The 20,601-nt window shown below is 49.7% G+C and overlaps 1 protein-coding gene across 1 annotated transcript in view; it reads right to left on the reverse strand.

The window, feature by feature from the left end:
* Positions 1–205: 205 nt before the first annotated feature.
* LOC144733839 (uncharacterized) overlaps positions 206–20,601 on the reverse strand; it is a 50,136-nt gene continuing 29,740 nt past the window's right edge. The window contains exons 5-6 of the mRNA XM_078615844.1: positions 1,846–2,042; positions 206–1,267 (exon numbers count right to left, since the gene is read on the reverse strand). Coding sequence (XP_078471970.1) covers positions 1,212–1,267; positions 1,846–2,042 — 253 coding nt within the window. The 3' untranslated portion in view covers positions 206–1,211. The remainder of the gene's footprint in view (positions 1,268–1,845; positions 2,043–20,601) is intronic.

Genomic DNA, 20,601 nt, shown 5'->3' on the forward strand with positions numbered 1-20,601 from the left:
TGTGCTGCTGGCTCGTAGCCACATTGAGATAGACCACACACCCATGCACACCGCAGCTATCACTAACATAGGGGTCACGAACGCACTTGCACCTGCGAGCGATTACCTCTTGACGCGCGCGCACGCCACGGCCCCACGTTCACTCCCGCCGCGCATTCCCCCACGCAGTCGCTCAACACAGAAATCACAGACACCACACCTATGCTCTGTGCTAACTTTTATTCTCGGCGCAAACCCCGCACTACCCGGGGGCCTAGCCTACTGCTGCCTAAGTCCCCAGTTACTCAAACGCCCTACCACGTACCTCACAGCTGTACTCATGGAATCGCACGGACGCTGTGAGAGTCGGAGGGAAGAGGACGAAAACAAAACTTTGCCGATCACTGCCTCGTACCGGTACTCGCTGGCGTCACACGGATGTGCCCGGACCACAAATGATAGCTCAATGGAGTGGCTTATGAATCAGAAATTTATAGCAGCAGCCAAATCCTCTGAACGCGTGGTGATGTTGATTATAAATATGTGGAAGGAAAAAACGGAGGACTCTGAGAAAAATCCACGCCACTACGGGGAGAGAGAGAAAAAAAATTCCAAACATATATATGGCAGGCATCTAGGTCAGGACCTAAACAACATAGGATGCAATAGGATGCAATGGAGATAGATAACATCTCGCCACCACGGTGCCCCAATGACCCTCAACGTAGCCTAGCAGACCATAGGGGCGTGCGTTGTAAGTGAGCGCCTTTCAGAGTCCGTCCGACTCGGGAGGGAATGACATCACGAGCTACATAGACGGCCACTTTCGCGTCTCCACTGCTTTCAGTCCGGGCAGTGGTGGATATTCGTAAATTGCATACAAATTTCGCCAAATTTCATTCCTGTGGGCGTTGAGGAGGAGCGGCAACCTGGCTGTGAGCAAATGTAGACTCCACCTGTTCTCTTTTGTACAGGAATGGAGCGTTTTTCCTCTTCCTTGCACACATGCGTGGGGTTTCTCCAAGCGCTCTAGTTTCCTCAAACATGTGAATACTCAATAATTGGCCGACAACATCTTCATATGTAGAGGATCGCAGAGGTCGGGAAATTGTTGGTAGTGCCGGCTCCATAGGGAAACTGCTTTTTGCGTTGAAGTTTGTTCTTGCCCCGCACCTCCAATTAGCACAGTTGGATACGTACGGTGCGAACGATGTTCAACACACATGCAGACATCACATGGCTGCTGCCGCAGCCTTCCCGCTTGTGTCTCTGGGTCTTCCTCGTGCCCCTGAGTCGTATTTGGAAGGCAGATTATGACAAAGAGTGTAGTTGTCATGATGTTCATCGTGTCTCTGTCCGAAATCGAAGTGATACACCTGAGGTCCGGGTCTTGTAAACACACCACTAACTCTGCTGGTTACCAGGACGGTCGTTTAATGTTTAACAGTAAGCCTACATACACTATTTAGCTGAACTGGATCCTTACGTCCAAAAGGTATACACTTTTATGGAGATATGTCAATAAAAAATAAAAAGCGTGGTGTGATTGTGCCACCTGTATACTCTACCTGCTGAGTGGTTATGTTTACAAAGTTAAAGTAAATCTGTAATACATCATCTAGATTTTGGTCAATCACCATGTCACATGTGGTCGGATAAAATGTGGGTTAATTCCTCACTATTCTTCCAGGTGCGCAAGCCAAAATGTACCTCAAGCGTATGTATGTTGAACTTCTTTCGCACCGTACACAGCCAACCCTGCTAATGGGAAGTGCTGGACGTTTTCGAGAGCAATGCCGTGAGCAAGTTATAGCAGGGCTGTCCCTAGGGTACGGCCAATCGTTTAAAGTTCCATGTCCAACTTACCTGGGCGATTCGACACCCAAAGTGGCGAGCTTTGACCACCGTCATACATGGGCAGCAGTAGCACATCGCACTTGTACGAGCCGGCATCCGACGTTTTTGACGCTGGCCATTGTGATGGACGCCTTGCAGCTCTCAGTGCTGCCCTGCCACTCGGCCCTTGGGTTGTAGCGCCGAATCGAGGCGTCATTCCCCAGCACCTGAGGCAGCGCGAGAATCGGTGTTCGTCACGCGAATTGCACGGCCCTTATCCACTGCTGGATGCGATGGAAGTGCCCAGGTGATGTGTACCGATCAATCAACTGTGGTTAACCATTAACCCTCGTTACTTGTGTAGTGGCGGTGTTGACGTGCGCCGACTGTGACTGTGATGGTTCACGTGGCGGCACAGCGTGCGGGGTTGGGCACGCGTTGGGGGCGTGGTATGGACACGCGCGCCGGGAGTGACAGATGACGGGGCGGCGCGGCGTGGGTGGTGAGGGGCGCTGAGATGTGGGAAAACAGGATCGTAGCCAGCGCCCAGGGATTGGTCGAATAGGATGAGGGCTCGCAGCGACGTCCGCAGGTGGGGTATAAAGGGGGACGCGCGAGAGCACTCGTGGCAGAGTTCCAGCTGAAGACCGAAGACGGAGATGAAGACTTAGTTAGTGGCGTTAGTCGCCAGAATAGATGAGCGGATTGGGTGTTAGTCACCCGAGTAGCTCAGTGGCGTTAGTCGCCAGGATAGATGAGCGGATGGGGTGTTAGTCACCCGAGTAGCTCAGTGGCGTTAGTCGCCAGAATAGATGAGCGGATTGGGTGTTAGTCACCCGAGTAGCTCAGTGGCGTTAGTCGCCAGAGTAGATGAGTGGATTGGGTGTTAGTCACCCGAGTAACTCAGTGGGCGTTGGTCGCCCGAGTGGCTAAGTGGCGTTAGTCGCCCAAGTGGATAGCCGAGTAGCGGAGTGGGTGTTGGTCACCCGCGTAGCTGAATAGGTGTTAGTCACCTGTGGAAGAGTTTGATGAAATAAACAAGTGTGCTACCCGTGAAGTCGTCTCCCGCCGAGTTACTACATTACAACTGGCGTCAGAAGTAAACTTGTCTTCAAGAAGAATGGACAGGAGGAAGACTACCCGTACCCACGAGCGAGGTCGGGAAGACGACGGCGTACCGGGGACACCAACCGCGGGAGGAGAGGACGAGGAGTTGCCGCCGATGCCGCCCATCGCAGAGATGGCCGACGCTCCGCTCGCCTCCGACACCAGCCTGCAGGACGCACACTCCCGGTTGGCGGAGTTGCTGCTCGCCGCCGCTGCAATCTTGGCGGAGATCTCCGTTCCAGGGGGCGAGAAAACGGCTGCGGGGTTGGAGGAAGGAGCGAGGCTGGCGGGATCCCGCCAAAAGGCGCTTCGCGCCAAAAGTCTAGAAGTTCCCGCCGTTTTGGAGGGGCCGCCATCATTTGGCGGGAAACTTGGATACCACGTGGCCGGAGACCTCCGCTCAGCGCAGCCCACGTCATCGGCGCGCGCCGGAGCTCTCCATTTTGCGCCTGACGACCGAGCCGACATTTTACACAACTACAGCGGAGCGCGGGAAAATCTCTCCGACGTCGACGACGATCGGGTCCTACAGCAAAGATTGCCCGCGCTATCGGCGTTCAAGGCGGATGGGGGCGACTGGGGAGCCTTCCAACGAAGGTTCCTCGCTCATCAGGAAATGTCGGGGTGGTCCGACAACACTGCCCTGCGTGCGTTGCCAGCGATGCTCGACGACGACGCGCTTGCAGCCTTCACATCTGCTGCAAGGTCGTCTCGCTCTACGCTCCAGGCCGCACTACACCTGATGGCGAAGGTATTCGGGCCGCCCTCCACCTGTCGCCACCAGTTCTACGATCGGCGAAAGGTGGCTGGAGAAACGACGCTCGCCTATCGAACGGCGCTGCTCGCCTTGGCGGACGCAGCTTTTCCCCGCATGGATAAGGAGGGGAAGGACGCCATGGTGACGGAGCAGCTGCTGGCGTTGGCCCACGAGTTGGGGGTCCCCATCAATGTAGGGGACGAAATGGATATCTGCTCCCTGGCGATCGCCACGAGCATTCACGCGTATGAGGTCCTCAAGCGCAAGCCGACGGTCGTCTGCAAATTGGCGGGGAACGCGGCGCCGGCCGCCACGATCGCAGAGCCTCAGCCAGCTGCGGATCGGGAGCAGCTCTTTGCTGCATCGCGCCCGGGGGAGTGGAGAACGGGAGGTCGTTCGCCCACACGTTCATCCCGCAAGCTGGAGCAACCGAAACCTACGACGTCCCCCGTCGTCTGCTACAACTGCGGCCTACGGGGTCACGTCGCAGCTGGGTGCCGGGCCCCGCGTCAGCGCGCCACGGGTCCACGTCGGGACGACGACCAGGGCCACAAGTCATCCCAACAAAACCCGGCAAGTCGCGGCACCTCACACACCCGGTCCACATACACGGCACGTTCGGGTCACCGCTTGGGGGTGGGGGGTTCGCGGCTGGGTGCCGGGGGTTCACTTCGGCGAGGGGGGTCCGTACACGGCCCACAAGCGGTCGAGTGGTCCGAATTGGCCCACAGGATAGTGGCCGCCTCGGCCGGGTCGTCCGTAGTAACGGGGTTTATTGACGGGGTTGAGGTCCGGGTGCTTGTGGACACGGGTGCGTCGGCCACTATCATTTCGGACCTTATTTATAACATTCTTCCCGTACAGAGTAGACCCCTTCTGCCTGTGGACGTGCCATTTTATGCGGCGAATGGGGGATCCCTGGGGATCATCGGCCAGATTCGGGCGACTATTTGCATTGGTGACATCAAATTGGCGGGCCCTATTTTTGTATCATCATCGCTGGCCGTTCCCTGTTTGCTAGGTACGGACTTTTTGTCCAAAATGCCCATCAAAATTCTCATAGATCAGGCCTGCATTGAGCTTCCGTCGGGTCGGCGGGTTGCGTTCTTAACGAGCCCTACCAAAATACGCACGGTTTGTGCGACGGTGCAGGCGCTGGCAACTCAGACTGTAAGGGTGCCCCCGGGATCGCAAATGTTGGTACCCCTTCGGCTGAGGAAACCACTCGGGGTGGGTGCGGAGGCACAGGGAGTGCTGTTGGGGCCGTCTAACAGGGCCAAAAGGGGCCTCGACTTGGCAGTTGCTCAAACCGTGGTGAGAGGGGACGGTGAACCGTTCGTGATGGTCTTGAATACGGGGTCGCGGCCGGCCGTAATCGCGCAGGGAACGGTGCTGGCTCACGCCGCGCCGCTACCCGTTGAGGAACGGCTCGTGGCTCAAGCCGATTTCACTGTCGAGCCGCGTCCTCCGAGTGAGGAGGGGACGGAGTGGTTGGACTCGTTGTGTGCGGGTTCAGCTAACCTGTCCGAATTGCAATTGGGAGCATTGAGGGGTTTGCTTCTCGAGTTCGCTGACGTGTTCAGCAAACACAAGTACGATATCGGCTGCACGGACCTGTTGCGCCACCACATAGAAACAGGGGACGCGGCCCCTATTCGACAAAATCCCTTCCGGCTCAGCCCAGCCGAGAAGGAGCATGTGCAATCAGCGGTTAATGATATGTTGGCGGCCGATATCATTTCGCCCTCTTCCAGTCCGTGGGATGCTCCTATTGTCCTAGTTAAGAAACAGGACGGGTCCTTGCGGTTTTGTGTGGATTTCCGCCGCTTAAACAAAATCTCGATGGCGGATGCGTATCCACTCCCCAGGATGGATGAGTCGCTGGATGCCTTGGTGGGAGCACAGTTTTTTTCCACACTTGATCTGCTTTCCGGGTTTTGGCAATTACCACTTGATAACGATTCTAAACCTAAAACCGCATTCCGCACACCTGGTGGCCTATTTGAATTCAATCGTTTGCCCATGGGCTTACACTCCGCTCCCGCCACGTTCCAGAGACTCATGGAATTGGTTTTGTCGGGCCTTCAGTGGGACACCTGTTTGATTTATCTCGACGATATCATCGTTTTCAGTCGGACTTTTGAAGAGCACCTCCAGCGACTGAGAGCGGTGTTCCTCAGGATGCGTTCCGCTAAGCTTAAATTTAAACCGGCTAAATGTTTTCTGCTTCGGGAATCGGTCAGATATTTGGGCCATATCGTCAGTCGCACAGGGATCTCCACAGACCCTGCTAAGACGCAATGCGTCAGCTCATGGCCAACACCAACCTCGGTCACGGAGGTTCGCAGTTTTATTGGGTTCGCCTCCTATTACCGTCGTTTTGTCAAGCAGTTTGCCACCATAGCCAGGCCCCTGCACGCTTTGACGGCTAAGGGTGTGCGGTTTCACTGGGGGGCGGAAGAGGAGGCCGCCTTCTGCTCCCTTCGTGATGCCTTGGTGCAGGCTCCCCCCTTGTGTTACCCCGATTTCACACAACCATTTTTGCTTGACACGGATGCCAGCAACACGGGTATCGGCGGGGTGCTCTCTCAGGTGGTCGGGGGGGTTGAACGGGTGGTCGCCTACGGTAGTAGAGTTCTTTCCCCTGCCGAACAACGCTATTGCGTGACTCGCCGTGAATTGTTAGCGATTGTGTTTTTTACACAGCAATTCAGGCCGTATCTTTACGGACGTCATTTTACGGTCCGTACGGACCATGCGGCTCTACAATACGCTATGCGCGTGGCACAGCCATCGGGCCAATTGTCCCGATGGTTGGAGGTCCTTCAGGACTACCAATTCACGACGATTTACCGTAAGGGATTACGACACTCAAATGCGGACGCCTTGTCGCGGTTGCCACCGCGCACGGACTGCGCATGTTTGCTGGGTTCGGCGCGGTGCAGACTCCCGGTCGCTGACACCCCAGGAGTTGCGCTCGCGGCCACTGACACCCCGGGAGTCGGCGCTCCCACGGGGAGCGATTCGCTGTTGTCCTTGCCCCTCATTGAGTGGGGCCGTCTCCAAATGTCCGACAGCTCCCTACTTACGCTGCGTCGAAAGGTGGGCGCTCCCGAGGTAGGGAATGCGCGGGTCGGTTCGTGGGTGTGCAGACAGGGCCTTTTGATGAAGTGGGACTACATGTCCCGGCGTCACGCGCTTGTTGTGCCTGTTGCTATGCGGGGTAGGGTCGTTCTGGCAGCTCATGAACGGCTCATGCATCTGGGGTTTCACAAAACGCTCGCCCTAATCCAGCGAGACTATTATTGGCCGGGGATGGGTAACGACGTGGCGAACATTCTTAAGGGATGCGTAGGGTGTGCCAAAAGAAAACCGCCACCATTGGCAGCCAATCCACCGCTGCAATCCATTCAGGTTTCACGCACAAACGAATTGGTTGCGTTGGACATCTTGGGGCCCTTTCCTGCTACACCGAGGGGAAATAGGTTCCTGCTGGTTGGCGTGGAATACTTCACCCGATGGCCCATGGCATGGCCACTCGCCAACCAGTTGGCTGCAGCGGTGGCGGACGCCTTCGTCCAGGGTTATGTTTTGGACAAGGGCGCCCCCGAACGCTTGCTGACGGATCAAGGAAAGAATTTTTCGAGCGTTTTGTTGCGAGAGGTGTGCGACCTGTTGGGTACAAAGAAGGTGCGTACTTCCCCCTACCACCCGCAGACGGACGGGATGGTTGAGCGTCTGAACAGGACGATTACGTCTATGCTGTGCCAACAGGTCTGCGACGATCAGGTTGATTGGGACTTACAGGTGCCGGGGGGTACTCGCGGCCTATCGAATGGCCCCTCATGCGGCGACGGGGTTTTCCCCATTTTTTCTCATGTATGGGCGGGAGGCCGATCCGGCCATGGACGTCCAACTGGGGATTTCACAGCCACGTGCGAAATCAAAATTGGCAGACCACATCAAATTTAATATCGCCAAATTGGCTGAAGCGCGGGAGGCGGCGAGGTTGAATTCGCGGTCTCGGCAGATCGCGAACGAGAGATTGCATGGGCGGAGGGTGCATACGCACGATTGGAAACCAGGCGATAAGGCCTGGCTGCATTGTCCACACGCACCGTTGGCTACGTCCCCCAAATTGTTGAGACCTTGGAGGGGACCGGTGGAAATTGTGCGGGTTGCACGACCCCAGAGTATACAGATTAAATGGGAAAAACGCCGTTGGTACGTGCACCCCTCCCGACTGAAACCCTATGCGGCACCGTGTGACCCCGTTCTGTGCCGTAACGACCGGGCGTGTGATGTGTCCGTCGACTTGGGGGGGGATGTGTCGCAGGCTGATCCTCACGTGTCTCCACCTGACCCACCCCCAGGTGCCTCGGGCTTGACGGCGAGTGACCGTCGGGAACCGTGTTGTATATGTTGGGTGTGAAAATTTTGATGTGTTGTATGCGTGCGTGGGTGAAATTATTATGTTGTATATGTGGGTTATGAATATTCAGTGAAAATAATAATAATCAATCGAAATTTGGCCAAAGGTGTAATTATCCGGAAATACTTTAATCCATGTAATTACGCACATTTAATTATGCCAATTCGAGAGGTAATTGTAGTAATTATGCGAGTGGGTGTAATTATGATAATGCAAGTCGTTATGATAACCAGACCCCGCCTCGGTGACGAGGGTGGGTTATCGATCGGAATAAGGCAATTAATCGTATGCAGTTATGCAGGGGTGGTGTAAGTATACAAGATTAACTTAGATTAACTCGGCCTCGTTGTCTAGGTTCGTCTCATTCTCGCTTATTTAGGTCCCCGGTTCGCCCCGTTATCGCTTTAACATTTACTGAGTATGTGTTAGTGTGTTTATTAAGGTCACCAAGTTCAGATCTCAACGCAGAAGCAGATCTTATGCATAGACTTCAGGAAAGAATCACACAACCACTTCTGTATTAATCAATTTATTACTAATTCAACTTCGACTATGATATAGTATGCGAACTCTCAATCCCGGAACGTCAACACGGCATCAATACAGTATCATCAATGATTGTCTGATTTCACTTGACAACGGCACATGGATCCCGCGTAACGCGATGGTTGTTAGTGAGAGAGAGAGTCGTTAAAACATGCAAATACTATGCTAAGAAAACCTTAACGTTAATGAATGAAAGATGCTTGAAAGATTATACGGCGATAAAACACAATCAAAACAGTTATTATTCTTAAAGGCACCAATCTCAACAGATACATCGCAGGTTATCTGACAACAGAGTGGCTCGGCGGAAGGAGGTGCCAAGAATCAATTCGTATTGATGGATCTGTTGGGAATTTATGCGATTAAGAGTACAGTCCACTAAATATTAAAGATAATACTCTTACAAATGACGGATGGCCATCACTCGGTCTCGAGTTTTTCTTCACAGCCACGGATGGCTTATGGGTTCGAGTGGGTTTGAGTGGTAAGAGTTGTCTTCAATAGTCAGTGTTCGGAGTCGGTTCTTTATGTCAAACAGATGCCTGGGGGTCGTGTGGTGAGGGGGCGGTGCGCGTCATACGTATTAGTCGCTCCTCTGTCGCCGTGGGGAATTGGTTGGATGCCTGTTGATACGCTGTCGTAGTTCGGAACCCGGTCGGTAGGTGGCGCCCGCAGCTCGCTCGCAGCGCACCGTCGTCCTCTCGTCACCAGACCGCGACCCTGGCTGCCAGCAGGGGCTTCTGACGCGGCAGGTTGAACTGTCAAGCGGGTCTTGCCCGCCTGCAGAGGCGACGGGGAGCTGCTTGAGTCGAGCCCCGAGAGCCAGCTGAACTCGGCTGAGTCCCAGAAGCTGAAGAGTCGAGCCGACCCGTTAGTCGCAGCTCGGCTGGTGAGTTCGACCCTCTTGGTCGAACTCGGCTGATGAGTCGAGCCGACCCTTCCGGTCGAGCTCGCTCATGAGTCGACCCGTTGGTCACCCTCGTGATGAGTTGACTCCTCTGGTCCAACTCGGCTGATGAGTCGAGCCGACCCTTCCGGTCGAGCTCGCTCATGAGTCGACCCGTTGGTCGCCCTCGTGATGAGTTGACTCTCCTGGTCCAACTGGTTTCCAATGCTCAGAGTCCTTTCTTTTATGCCGAAAAATCCCTTTGGGTCCTGCCCACAAGGCGGGGTTTCTTTTGATTTACTGTGTCAGGATCTGTCCGTGTGTAGGTGTGTTCATGTGTGTGTCCGTACGTCCGTGTGTCCTTGTGTGCATCACCCACGATATATCCCGTGGTCATATTCCCTCCATAAAATCCACGAGCAAACAATCAGGTGTTACAAATTGCCTCGAGGTCGTCTCTCTGTCTGGGTGCGATTCATCCCTTGTTTGGCCTTCTTCATGAACCAAAACACAGACGTTACAAATCGTCTCATAGGCGTCTTTGTCCGTGTTGCACCACCTGGAGGGAGGGGCACACTCCCCCCGACCCTCGCTGACGCATGAAGAAATGATTAAAAGTTTTAACATTTGTCCCTTACCATTTCCCAGTTATGATTCTATGTGTAACCTAAGGTCTGTCATTTCCCATCGTGGTGCTTGACTCAAGTGGAGGTGTTTCCCCGAGCGTGTACACACTCATATCCCGCGCTGCGGGGATACAAAGACGGCCGGGATCTCCCTTTCTCTCCGACCCTGGATTTAACATCGCTCTTTTATTAGGTATTTTATTTCGACCTGGTGGTGATTTATCCCGTTATGCTTCGGGTCGAGTTGTATCAATAACTTTAGCCTACCCTGTTGTTAAACTCCGACTTTAACGTTATTTTAATAGCAATACAGAATAATTGAGCTTTTCGACTTAACTAGGCAAACACGAACTTTTGGTAACCCCCCCCGCAGCCTCGCTGTTCAGCTGAGCCTGCAGCCTTGAGAGATAGAGAGCAACACCCTTATTTTCGTCTCACTGTGGTCATCCAACCTTCTGCTCTGGGAGTGTGATTACTTTCAGGACAAGGCCCCCTCACGTTCAGACGTGCAGTGGTTGTTAATCAGCCCCCTCTCCTGTATACACAACCTTGAGCTGGGCTTATCTTGGCTTTTCCAGCTGCAGCAGAACAAGGCGTATTCCTCCTCCCTGTGTGCACGTGTTCCAATTAGCTCGAAATCCCTAACACACAATCAGTGATGACCCCCCCGGCCTTCTGTGGCCGTGATCCAGACAAAGGCGCCTCTGCTCCTTTCATTGCCCAATTATTTGCCCATGTGCTGAGGTCATAGATGGTTGGGCTTTTTGCTTTAACTGTCTGGCTGACTCTCCCACCGTCTCTGCCCTTGCACGGGTGACATTCCCGTTTATCAGGCCTTATCTATCCCTGAAGCAAGGTTGCAATTCTGCCATCTTAGCCCTCCTCCCGTTCATTACTACAACACCTGGTGTTTTGCAGTTTGCTGCGCTTTAGTGTTTTCATTCATTATATATCAATGATGATAATATATAAAAATATCAAGTTTGGAAGAAGGGTTAGGATACAACAACCGGAACCCCGCGGCACGCGCGGGTCCTCGATGCCTGGCCGTTGTCTTCCTGAACTGCTGGCACCACCGGATGGTCAACCGCGTCTGGTGCCGTACGACGGGCCGGCAACGCGGACTCGGGCTAGGGTGAAACAATTTTCATGAAGACGTTTTTTTCGACACCGAGCTCGCCCGGTGTTCCCCTCTGCCGGGGTAATGTCCCGTTCTAGGGACGCTCGGAAAGAATGGGACGCTGCACGAGTTGAAAAAAAAAAAAAATATTTTTTTCTCTGCATACACATTGTTATTGTCACTCGCCGGATTGTATATATTGTTCTGTTGTCGCGGTGGCATTGGTTGTTGGTTGCGGATGGTAGTGTTCGCGTTGTGTTGTGTTGTTCTTGTTGTTGTTGTTGTGTTACGGGGCACACAGGGGAGAGGGGGGGTTTGTATATTTTTATAGCAGCCGGGTCGGCTGCGAGCTATGTGGTAGGGGGTGATGTAGTGGCGGTGTTGACGTGCGCCGACTGTGACTGTGATGGTTCACGTGGCGGCACAGCGTGCGGGGTTGGGCACGCGTTGGGGGCGTGGTATGGACACGCGCGCCGGGAGTGACAGATGACGAGGCGGCGCGGCGTGGGTGGTGAGGGGCGCTGAGATGTGGGAAAACAGGATCGTAGCCAGCGCCCAGGGATTGGTCGAATAGGATGAGGGCTCGCAGCGACGTCCGCAGGTGGGGTATAAAGGGGGACGCGCGAGAGCACTCGTGGCAGAGTTCCAGCTGAAGACCGAAGACGGAGTTGAAGACTTAGTTAGTGGCGTTAGTCGCCAGAATAGATGAGCGGATTGGGTGTTAGTCACCCGAGTAGCTCAGTGGCGTTAGTCGCCAGGATAGATGAGCGGATGGGGTGTTAGTCACCCGAGTAGCTCAGTGGCGTTAGTCGCCAGAATAGATGAGCGGATTGGGTGTTAGTCACCCGAGTAGCTCAGTGGCGTTAGTCGCCAGAGTAGATGAGTGGATTGGGTGTTAGTCACCCGAGTAACTCAGTGGGCGTTGGTCGCCCGAGTGGCTAAGTGGCGTTAGTCGCCCGAGTGGATAGCCGAGTAGCGGAGTGGGTGTTGGTCACCCGCGTAGCTGAATAGGTGTTAGTAACTTTGTGGAAGAGTTTGATGAAATAAACAAGTGTGCTACCCGTGAAGTCGTCTCCCGCCGAGTTACTACATTACACTTGCATAGTGGTAAATGAAGAACACATTTAAAAATATATAATTTGACAAAAGCCCGGTAAAAGGCACGAACCGTAACAAAGTGTTGGGGGTACAGAAATGTTGCGGACCGCAGCCCAAACTCAGTGCTCCTGGGTTCTGGGAGGGGGAGATCCTCTCTGCTCCGCTCACACAGGGACCACGAGCGGGAAGCGGAGAGTTTTTATATGGGGGATGGAAGGCAAGGGGAACAGGAACAAAATAAAAGGAAAAGGAGTGGGGGAGGGGAGCAGACGTAACAAAATCCACCACAACAAAATAAGCTACACGCGTCAGGTGAGTTTAACGTCAGTACAAGTCCCGCAGAGAAGTGATTAACACATTATTTGGTTATTTTGGTAAAGTTACGTAGATAGAAAAATAATGATAATAATAGTAAATTAAGTGAATTAAACATTAGAAAAATAAAGTAATAAAAAACAAAAAAACACTAATATAGACTGTATAGCCTGGTTCTTAATCGGAGTGAGCGTACTGGCAGTCTAAAATGTCGACTGTAGACTCGTTCTTAATCTCGGTGAGTGTACTGGCAGTCTATAATGTAGACTTTAGCCTGGTTCTTAACCTCGGTGAGCATACTGGCAGTCTATAATGTAGCCTGTAGCCTGGTTTTAAGCTGATGAGCGTATTGGCAGTCTATAGTGTAGACTCTAGCAATGGTTTTTCAACTGAGTGAGCGTACTGGCAGTCTATAATGTAGACTGTAACCTGGTTCTTAATCTGAGTGAGCGTACTGGAAGTCTATAATGTAGACGTATTCTTGGTTCTTTCGGTAATAAAATAAAAATAAAATAAAAAACACTAAAACTACGACTTTTCGATCACAACACAAGCGATCGTCTCCTGAAGACGATTGCTTGTGAAGAAGACGATTGCTTATGAACTGATTGAAACGTCAAGCCGCAAAGCTTAAGGGCAGGGAGCGAAAGTTCTAAACTACGACGTTTCAGGAGACGATCGCGTATGTAGTGATCGAAACTTCATGGTTTTTGTTTTTTTATTTAAATTGTATTACCGAAAGAACCAATAATATGTCTACATTATAGACTGCCAGTACGCTCACTCAGTTGAATAACCATTGCTACAGTCTACACTATAGACTGACAGTACACTCACCCAGCTTAATAACCATTGCTACAGTCTACATTAAAGACTGCCAGTACGCTCACTCAGTTGAATAACCATTGCTACAGTCTACACTATAGACTGCCAATACGCTCACCAGCTTAAAAACAGGCTACAGTCTACATTATAGACTGCCAGTACACTCACCCAGCTTAATAGCCATTGCTACAGTCTACATAATAGACTGCCAGTACACTCACCCAGCTTAATAACCATTGCTACAGTCTACATTATAGACTGCCAGTACACTCACTCCGATTAAGCACCAGGCTACAGTCTACATTATAGACTGCCAGTACACTCACTCCGATTAAGCACCAGGCTACAGTCTACATTATAGACTGCCAGTACACTCACTCCGATTAAGAACCAGGCTACAGTCTACATTAGTGTTTTTTTGTTTGTTTATTATTTTATTTTTATTCACTTGATTTTTTTATATTTTTTCTATCTACGTTACTTTACCAAAACAACCAAAGAATATGAATTCCTTAATAGAGGTTTTTGGGTTAGATCGCGTAAATATATAAATGTGTCGTTAAAACCCGCCACCACCCGAAACAGCCAACTAGTAAGGGTTGTCACGTAACAGAACATGCCAATTCGTCACTAGTACAGCACACCGGTGTGTTGGAGAGTCAAGCTACAACATTTACAAACTGAGTACGACGTTTCGCCAGTAACTACAACTCGTACTCTTTGGTTCTTTCGGTAAAGTCACGTAGGTGAAAAAATAAAATAAAATAAATAACGACGTTTCGATTGCAACACAAGCAATCATCATCAGGTGTGACAACCACAGCAAGGAATTTTTTACTGAAGTGGGAGAGAAACCAGGATTAGGGCAGTTAAATAAGTCAGAGAGGGGGAGGGTGGGGGGCGAATGGGGAGAGGAGTGCGAGCGCTGCAAGCGCTGCACAGACGCTGAGAGCAAAGAGGCAACATGTTTACTGCCAAGATAGATGGCTTCCAAAGCAAAATAGCCGCACTGCTAAACGCTGAGGATGCAATTAACTCGGTAAAATAGACTAATACCCGGTAAATAAGATGGAACTATGAACAGTTAAATTTTACTTGGTTAATAACCAGTGGCGGCTTCTGCAAAATCTCTCAGTGGGGGCAAATGTCTGGATGATTGATAAGGATAAGGTCCACCCATGCAATGGATAAATTAACAGCTTAAGCATGTAAAGGCAACTTCACTTCTTTAATATTAATGAAAAATAAAGTGACTCTTACAATACATCTTGTTTGTTTCTATACTCACTATTAATACAATCCACTCAAGTTTCTTTTATTAAAGATTCCACTAGGTGGCGACAAATTATATTGTTGGATGAAACGTGCTTACGTATGATGACGTAAGCACGTTAGTGCGAGCCCTCCCGGAAGCCATAGAGAATGCATTAGAGCGCCCCCCGTTCGAAAAAAAACATCTTTGAATGTAAGTCTATGGGGCCACTCGGGGCGATTCTCAGCCGGAGTGAAATCGCCCAAAAAGAGGCGGTACTCCACAGAACGTGACATGACGCTGATTGGACTATATCCAGAGGCACAGTGACGGCTAGCGTGACTCTGTGGTTGAATGACATTGGTGGTGCGTCGCCCAATCGCCCTAATGAAGAAACCGCCCCTGTTAATAACATATTTCTAATTATTTAGATAGGGGAGGGTGGGGGGCGAATGGGGAGAGGAGGGTAAGCGCTGCAGGAACGCTGAGAGCAAAAGAGAAACATGATTGCTGCCAAGATATATGATGGCGCCCAAAGCAAAATAGCCGCACTGCTAAACGCTGAGGATGCAATTAACTCGGTAAATAGACTAGTACCCGGTAATTAAAATGGAACAACTATGAACCGTTACATTTTACTTGGTTAATAACATCTTTCCAATGATTGCTCAATTTATATCCGTCCTATCGGTCGAAGTTATGTCTATGTTTATATATCTGGATGGCTTCATGAACAAATCTTTGATGGTAGCCAGATGGCTTGCAGAGTACCTTGGTCTCGGAGAAAACAATATCATGGGAGCCCACAGCGTTATAGCAATGGTCAGCCACGGTGGAGGTATTAGTTCTGCCGTGTTTCAGATCTGACTTGTGCTCGCGAACACGGTCCGAGATATGTCGTTTCGTTTCCCCAATGTAACACCCACCACAGGTGCAACTTAGTTTGTAGACTCCAGGATATTGCATGTCAGGAATGACATCCTGAACAGATGGGATTAGATCACGGATTTTGTGTACTGTACTAAATCGGACCTGGATCTTGTGTTTGTTTAAGATTTTGGAAATCTTTTTGGTAACGCCTGCTATGTATGGTAACGTGATGGTTTTGATCGGCGTCTCAGGGGTTGTTTCTCCATGGTTGGAGAAACAGCTTTGCGGATAATACGGTCCGAGTACCCATTCATCTTGAGGGACTGGTGTACGTGTTCCATTTCACTGGCTAGGTGGTGTTGGTCAGAAATGCAGTGGGCCCTATGGTGTAGTGTTTTAATGAGGGAATTCTTCTGTGCCGGATGGTGGTGGGAATCGGGTTACAGATACGAATCTGTGTGGGTGGCTTTCCTGTAGACAGAATGTCCCAACGAGCCATCAGGTCTCTTCTCAAACAAAACATCCAGGAATGGTAGCTTACCATCCTTCTCCACTTCCATGGTGAATTTGATGGATGGGTGTATGGAATTAATGTGGTTCAGAAATTGGTTCAATGCTGGCAGGCCATGTGGCCAAATGACGAAAGTGTCATCTACATAACTTCAAATCTTGATTAATTTTGATGTTGACGTTTTGTGCAAAAATAGCTACTATTGGCCAAGACTAATTAGAAAATTTATCGAAATTGAAACAAATCAAAATAACTTTTAACGTTCGGATAGCTAACATCTTAGTACTGCATGAAAGCGAATCATCAAATAATACATTATTTAATGCATGCCAACAAAGGGCTACGTACTTCAATAGGGATTACCGTTGGTAGGGCTATTTTAATAAACACAATAGACAGGAAGGACAAGTTCAAAGGGCTCGCATAGTGCACATGCATAATGTACGTTGCCTAAGTAATCCCGCCCCCACCCCCCATCATTGTGCAAGAGCGCAGAAGGGTGGTCAACACATCTACACCTCTATATAAGGAACGAAGCAGGTAGACTTCTCCACAAATCTGGATGTCGCCTGATGGAGCTAGTTGTGATTACTGGCGAAACGTTGTACTCAATTTGTAAATGATGTGGCTTGGCTCTCCAACACACCGGTGTGCTGTACTAGTAGCGAATTGGCATGTTCTGTTTATGTGACAACCCTTACTAGTTGGCTGTGTCGGGTGGTGGTGGGTTTTAACGACACATATATATATTTACACGATCTAACCCAAAAACCTCTATTATGGATGATATTGGTTGCGAAAGCCTACGTGTTAATATTAATTCCTACAGTCACGAAGGGTTTAAGTCAAAATGTAAGTAATTAACACGCCTGCAACCCTCCTCCTGCTCACCTCACGCTAGGCTCAGCAGAAACGGGGACTATCTGGCTTCGAACTCTCGCTCTCCCTGCCCTTAAGCGTTGTGGCTTGAATGTTGTTTCAGCAAGGGCTAGTGGCGTGTTATGCCACTACTTTCATGAGGGGGGTTCATGGCCTTTTCTATTCGCCAAGATAGCCTTCCTAGCAGTGATGTTAAAGGTTTGCTGCAGTGAGGTAACAGTCTCCTGGAGTAGGGGCGGAGGCGATTGTCCAGTAAAGAGGATGGGATAATCACACCCAGGTATTTGATGTGAGTTGGGCACGACTTAAAGGGCAACAAATCCTCAGGGTGTTTTGGAAAGTTGGGAGATCGTGGCATCACCATCGATTCAGTGGCATTTGGCTTGTATCCTGATGCTACCCCGCATGTCCTCACTAGCGTTAAAATGGCTGGGATTGAAATTTCCGGGTCTGTGACATGATGAGAGTATCGTCGACATGAAGGTTGATTTTATTTTCCACTACTTCACAACTAACACTTGAGATTTGTTGAAAATAAGAAAATATTTTTAAAATGTAAATATTCACAATGTTCGCTTCATCAAAATCGTTGCTATTTGTGAGTGGGATCACTAGGACCCGAGACCACACGGAGAAATGTATGTTGAACTTCTTTCACATGGTACGTAGCCAACCGGCTAATCGAATACCACACCACTTGTCTCCTGATTTTGTATGTGGAGGGTTGATCAGTACGTTTGTGTGTAGATAGATATGTGTGGGTGTGTTCATGTCGATGTTATGCGGAGCGGTAGTGTAGCGCTTAGTGTGTGAAACGATCGGTAGGTAGCGTGTCTACTTCATGGAGAGTTCTCACAACCCAGCTGCTCTCTCTCTCTTCCTCTCCAGCATTGACAACTCTAACTGCCATTCTGCCCCTTTGCATCTGCTCTTTAAGTCACCTAACTCCCTTAACTGACTTTAATTGCCTTAACATCTTGCCGTGGTGGCGGGCGAGATGTCATCCCCCTTGCCTGGTACACAGGAGGTCATGGGTTCGATCTTAACCCTGTCACATGTATATTTGGAAATTCATAATAGATGTTTTTTGGTTAGATAAAAAAATTATAAATGCGTCGCTAAACCCGCCGCCAACCGACACAGCTAATTAATAAGATTTTATATTAACAAAACATGCCAATTCGTTACTAGTAAAGCACACCGGTGTGTTGGAGATTAAACGCACAACATTTACGATTCGAGCATGACGTTTTGCCAGTAATTACAACTAGCATCATCAGGCGACAGCCATATTTGTGGAGAAATCCTCCTAAATGTGATGTCGTCACTTGTGGGCCAATCAGGGTGCGAAGACCAGAGGGGTGGATGGCGTTAATGTATGCATATGCATTATAATGGATATCCAGTACCGGTTGGGTTATTCATATATTTGGACATTGTTCTCCTGTGGTGGCACAACATTTTCTCTGTGCCGTCCGCTTTTCCCCTCCACATTTAGCGTCTAGAGTATTGTGCTGCAACTATATATTTCTACATGATGATAAGCCACTTCTTTGAGCTATCATTTGTGATCGCCAGGTCGCTTCTGAAAAAGAGCAACTAAGTGGGCCTTACCTCGTAAAATAGAAAATAAATAGTTGTAATAGTGTAGTGTGATAAGCCTTGCTCCAACGTGCCATCCTGATGCACAATCGATCGATCTCACCTTCTAAACACTGATCCAGAATCTCTCAAACATGGTACCACGGTGTATGTCACATCGACCGTGTTGCATATATACTGGCAGTTCAGGAATGCGGTCTCGCCAGACTGGACAGTGACTTGCCTTGGGGTCTGTACAACTAATGCCTGTACACTCAGTAACACTTAATGCAGCATCAAAGACGCTCTCACATACATACACACGCACAGGAGCACAAACCACACAGGCATACGATGAGCAACAGGTTGAACTCACACCGTTTGTACACCTGCAATAACGTAGACTAGCAGGAACTTGCTCAACGTCGGTGGTAAAATAGTTGGCGAATATAATACGCTGTATCATCACTCCACAGGTGAAAACAAACATTGCTTGCAGTGCAATGAATACAGGATTCCTTTCATGACTATCCACTGGAAGCTTCCTCTGACGCTGCAAATCATCGATGATCAAGCCGCGCCAATGTTAATTTCTTGTCAAACCAGACCTGATTTGAGTTTCCATTTGAGAGGGACGTGACTGTCACGTGCCTCTCCAATGACAACTCACCACTGTTTGCCTTCGTCGCGAGTGGACTCGAGTTTAGTTCGCTGGCATTGTAGTTCTGAGCGTAAACTACTTTTCCAATGCTCCTCACGCTAAACCTGCAGACCTACAAACACACAAGAAGCAGTAAGTCCGGGCAGGCCTCGACTTTTATGAACAAGCTTCACGTTGCTTTATTTAATGTTTAATTTACGATACAGTAGTTATCACCCCCATTACATGGAAATGTACAATAATTATTATTTACGAGTTAAACAATGCCTCCTTTTGTTGAGCAGAAACACATTCTATAACACTGGCCGTATGGGCATTTAAATACAGTACATTGTTGTGTTCCGACTTACAAACGAGTCACCGAAATCATATTTTTAGGTTTTTTCAGTAAAGTCACGTAGGTAAAACATCAAAATTAATGAAAATAAAATAAAATAAAACAAAAATCACGACGTTTCGGAGGCAACACAAGTCTCCGTCATCAGGTGGGACCGTCACAGCCAGATTAGCTGATGCAGCTAAGCTGATGCAGCTAATCTGGCTGTGACGGTCCCACCTGATGACGGAGATTTGTGTTGCCTCCGAAACGTCGTGATTTTTGTTTTATTTTATTTTATTTGCATTAATTTTGATGTTTTACCTACGTGACTTTACTGAAAAAACCTAAAAATATGATTCCTTGCAGTCACGAAAGCTTCAAATCTAGAGTCTCCGAAACTTAACTCAGTTCGTAAGTCGGGGACTGTCCGATGAGACGGAATCTGTGCTAAGGGTTATTTGTTTGACTTTGTGTGAACGATACGCACCGCATACTCTGAACAGCGAGCAAACCACACATTTAGTTTAATAACCTAAAGCAATGCAAATATTACTGTTGTGTAAATCGATGACGTAAATTGCTTCTCACAATCGCTAGAAGGCTGCCAGACGGTTGAGCCGGCGCCAACAATGGCTCTGCGTCAGTGAACGTTGCGTAAACAGGTGCTATAGGCTGCTGCTGGGCTACCTGATGGTCAACAGAGACGCCACTGTTGTACTGTACCATACACGCTTCAACATCTACGCTCCCCGCGTTCACTGATGCCCACTGATTAGGGTGGATAAGTTTGGATGATTAATAACAAGAATTATTTACATTTGTAAGGTGGCGCAACCGTAGGGCTCAATGCGCCGTGTGTATGGAACGCATGGCATGAACAGAACCTGCAAAGTTAAACGGTCAGAATAGCTGTACACGTACACATGGTGAAATGGCCTCGAGGGTGTCACCATGGTGTAGCGACAGTGCCGAGCGAGGAGTGGTACTGTCAGGGCGGAGCC

This window comes from Lampetra planeri, chromosome 48 (assembly GCF_965212315.1).
Source record: "Lampetra planeri chromosome 48, kcLamPlan1.2.h2, whole genome shotgun sequence".
In the NCBI taxonomy this organism is placed as follows: Eukaryota; Metazoa; Chordata; class Hyperoartia; order Petromyzontiformes; family Petromyzontidae; genus Lampetra; species Lampetra planeri.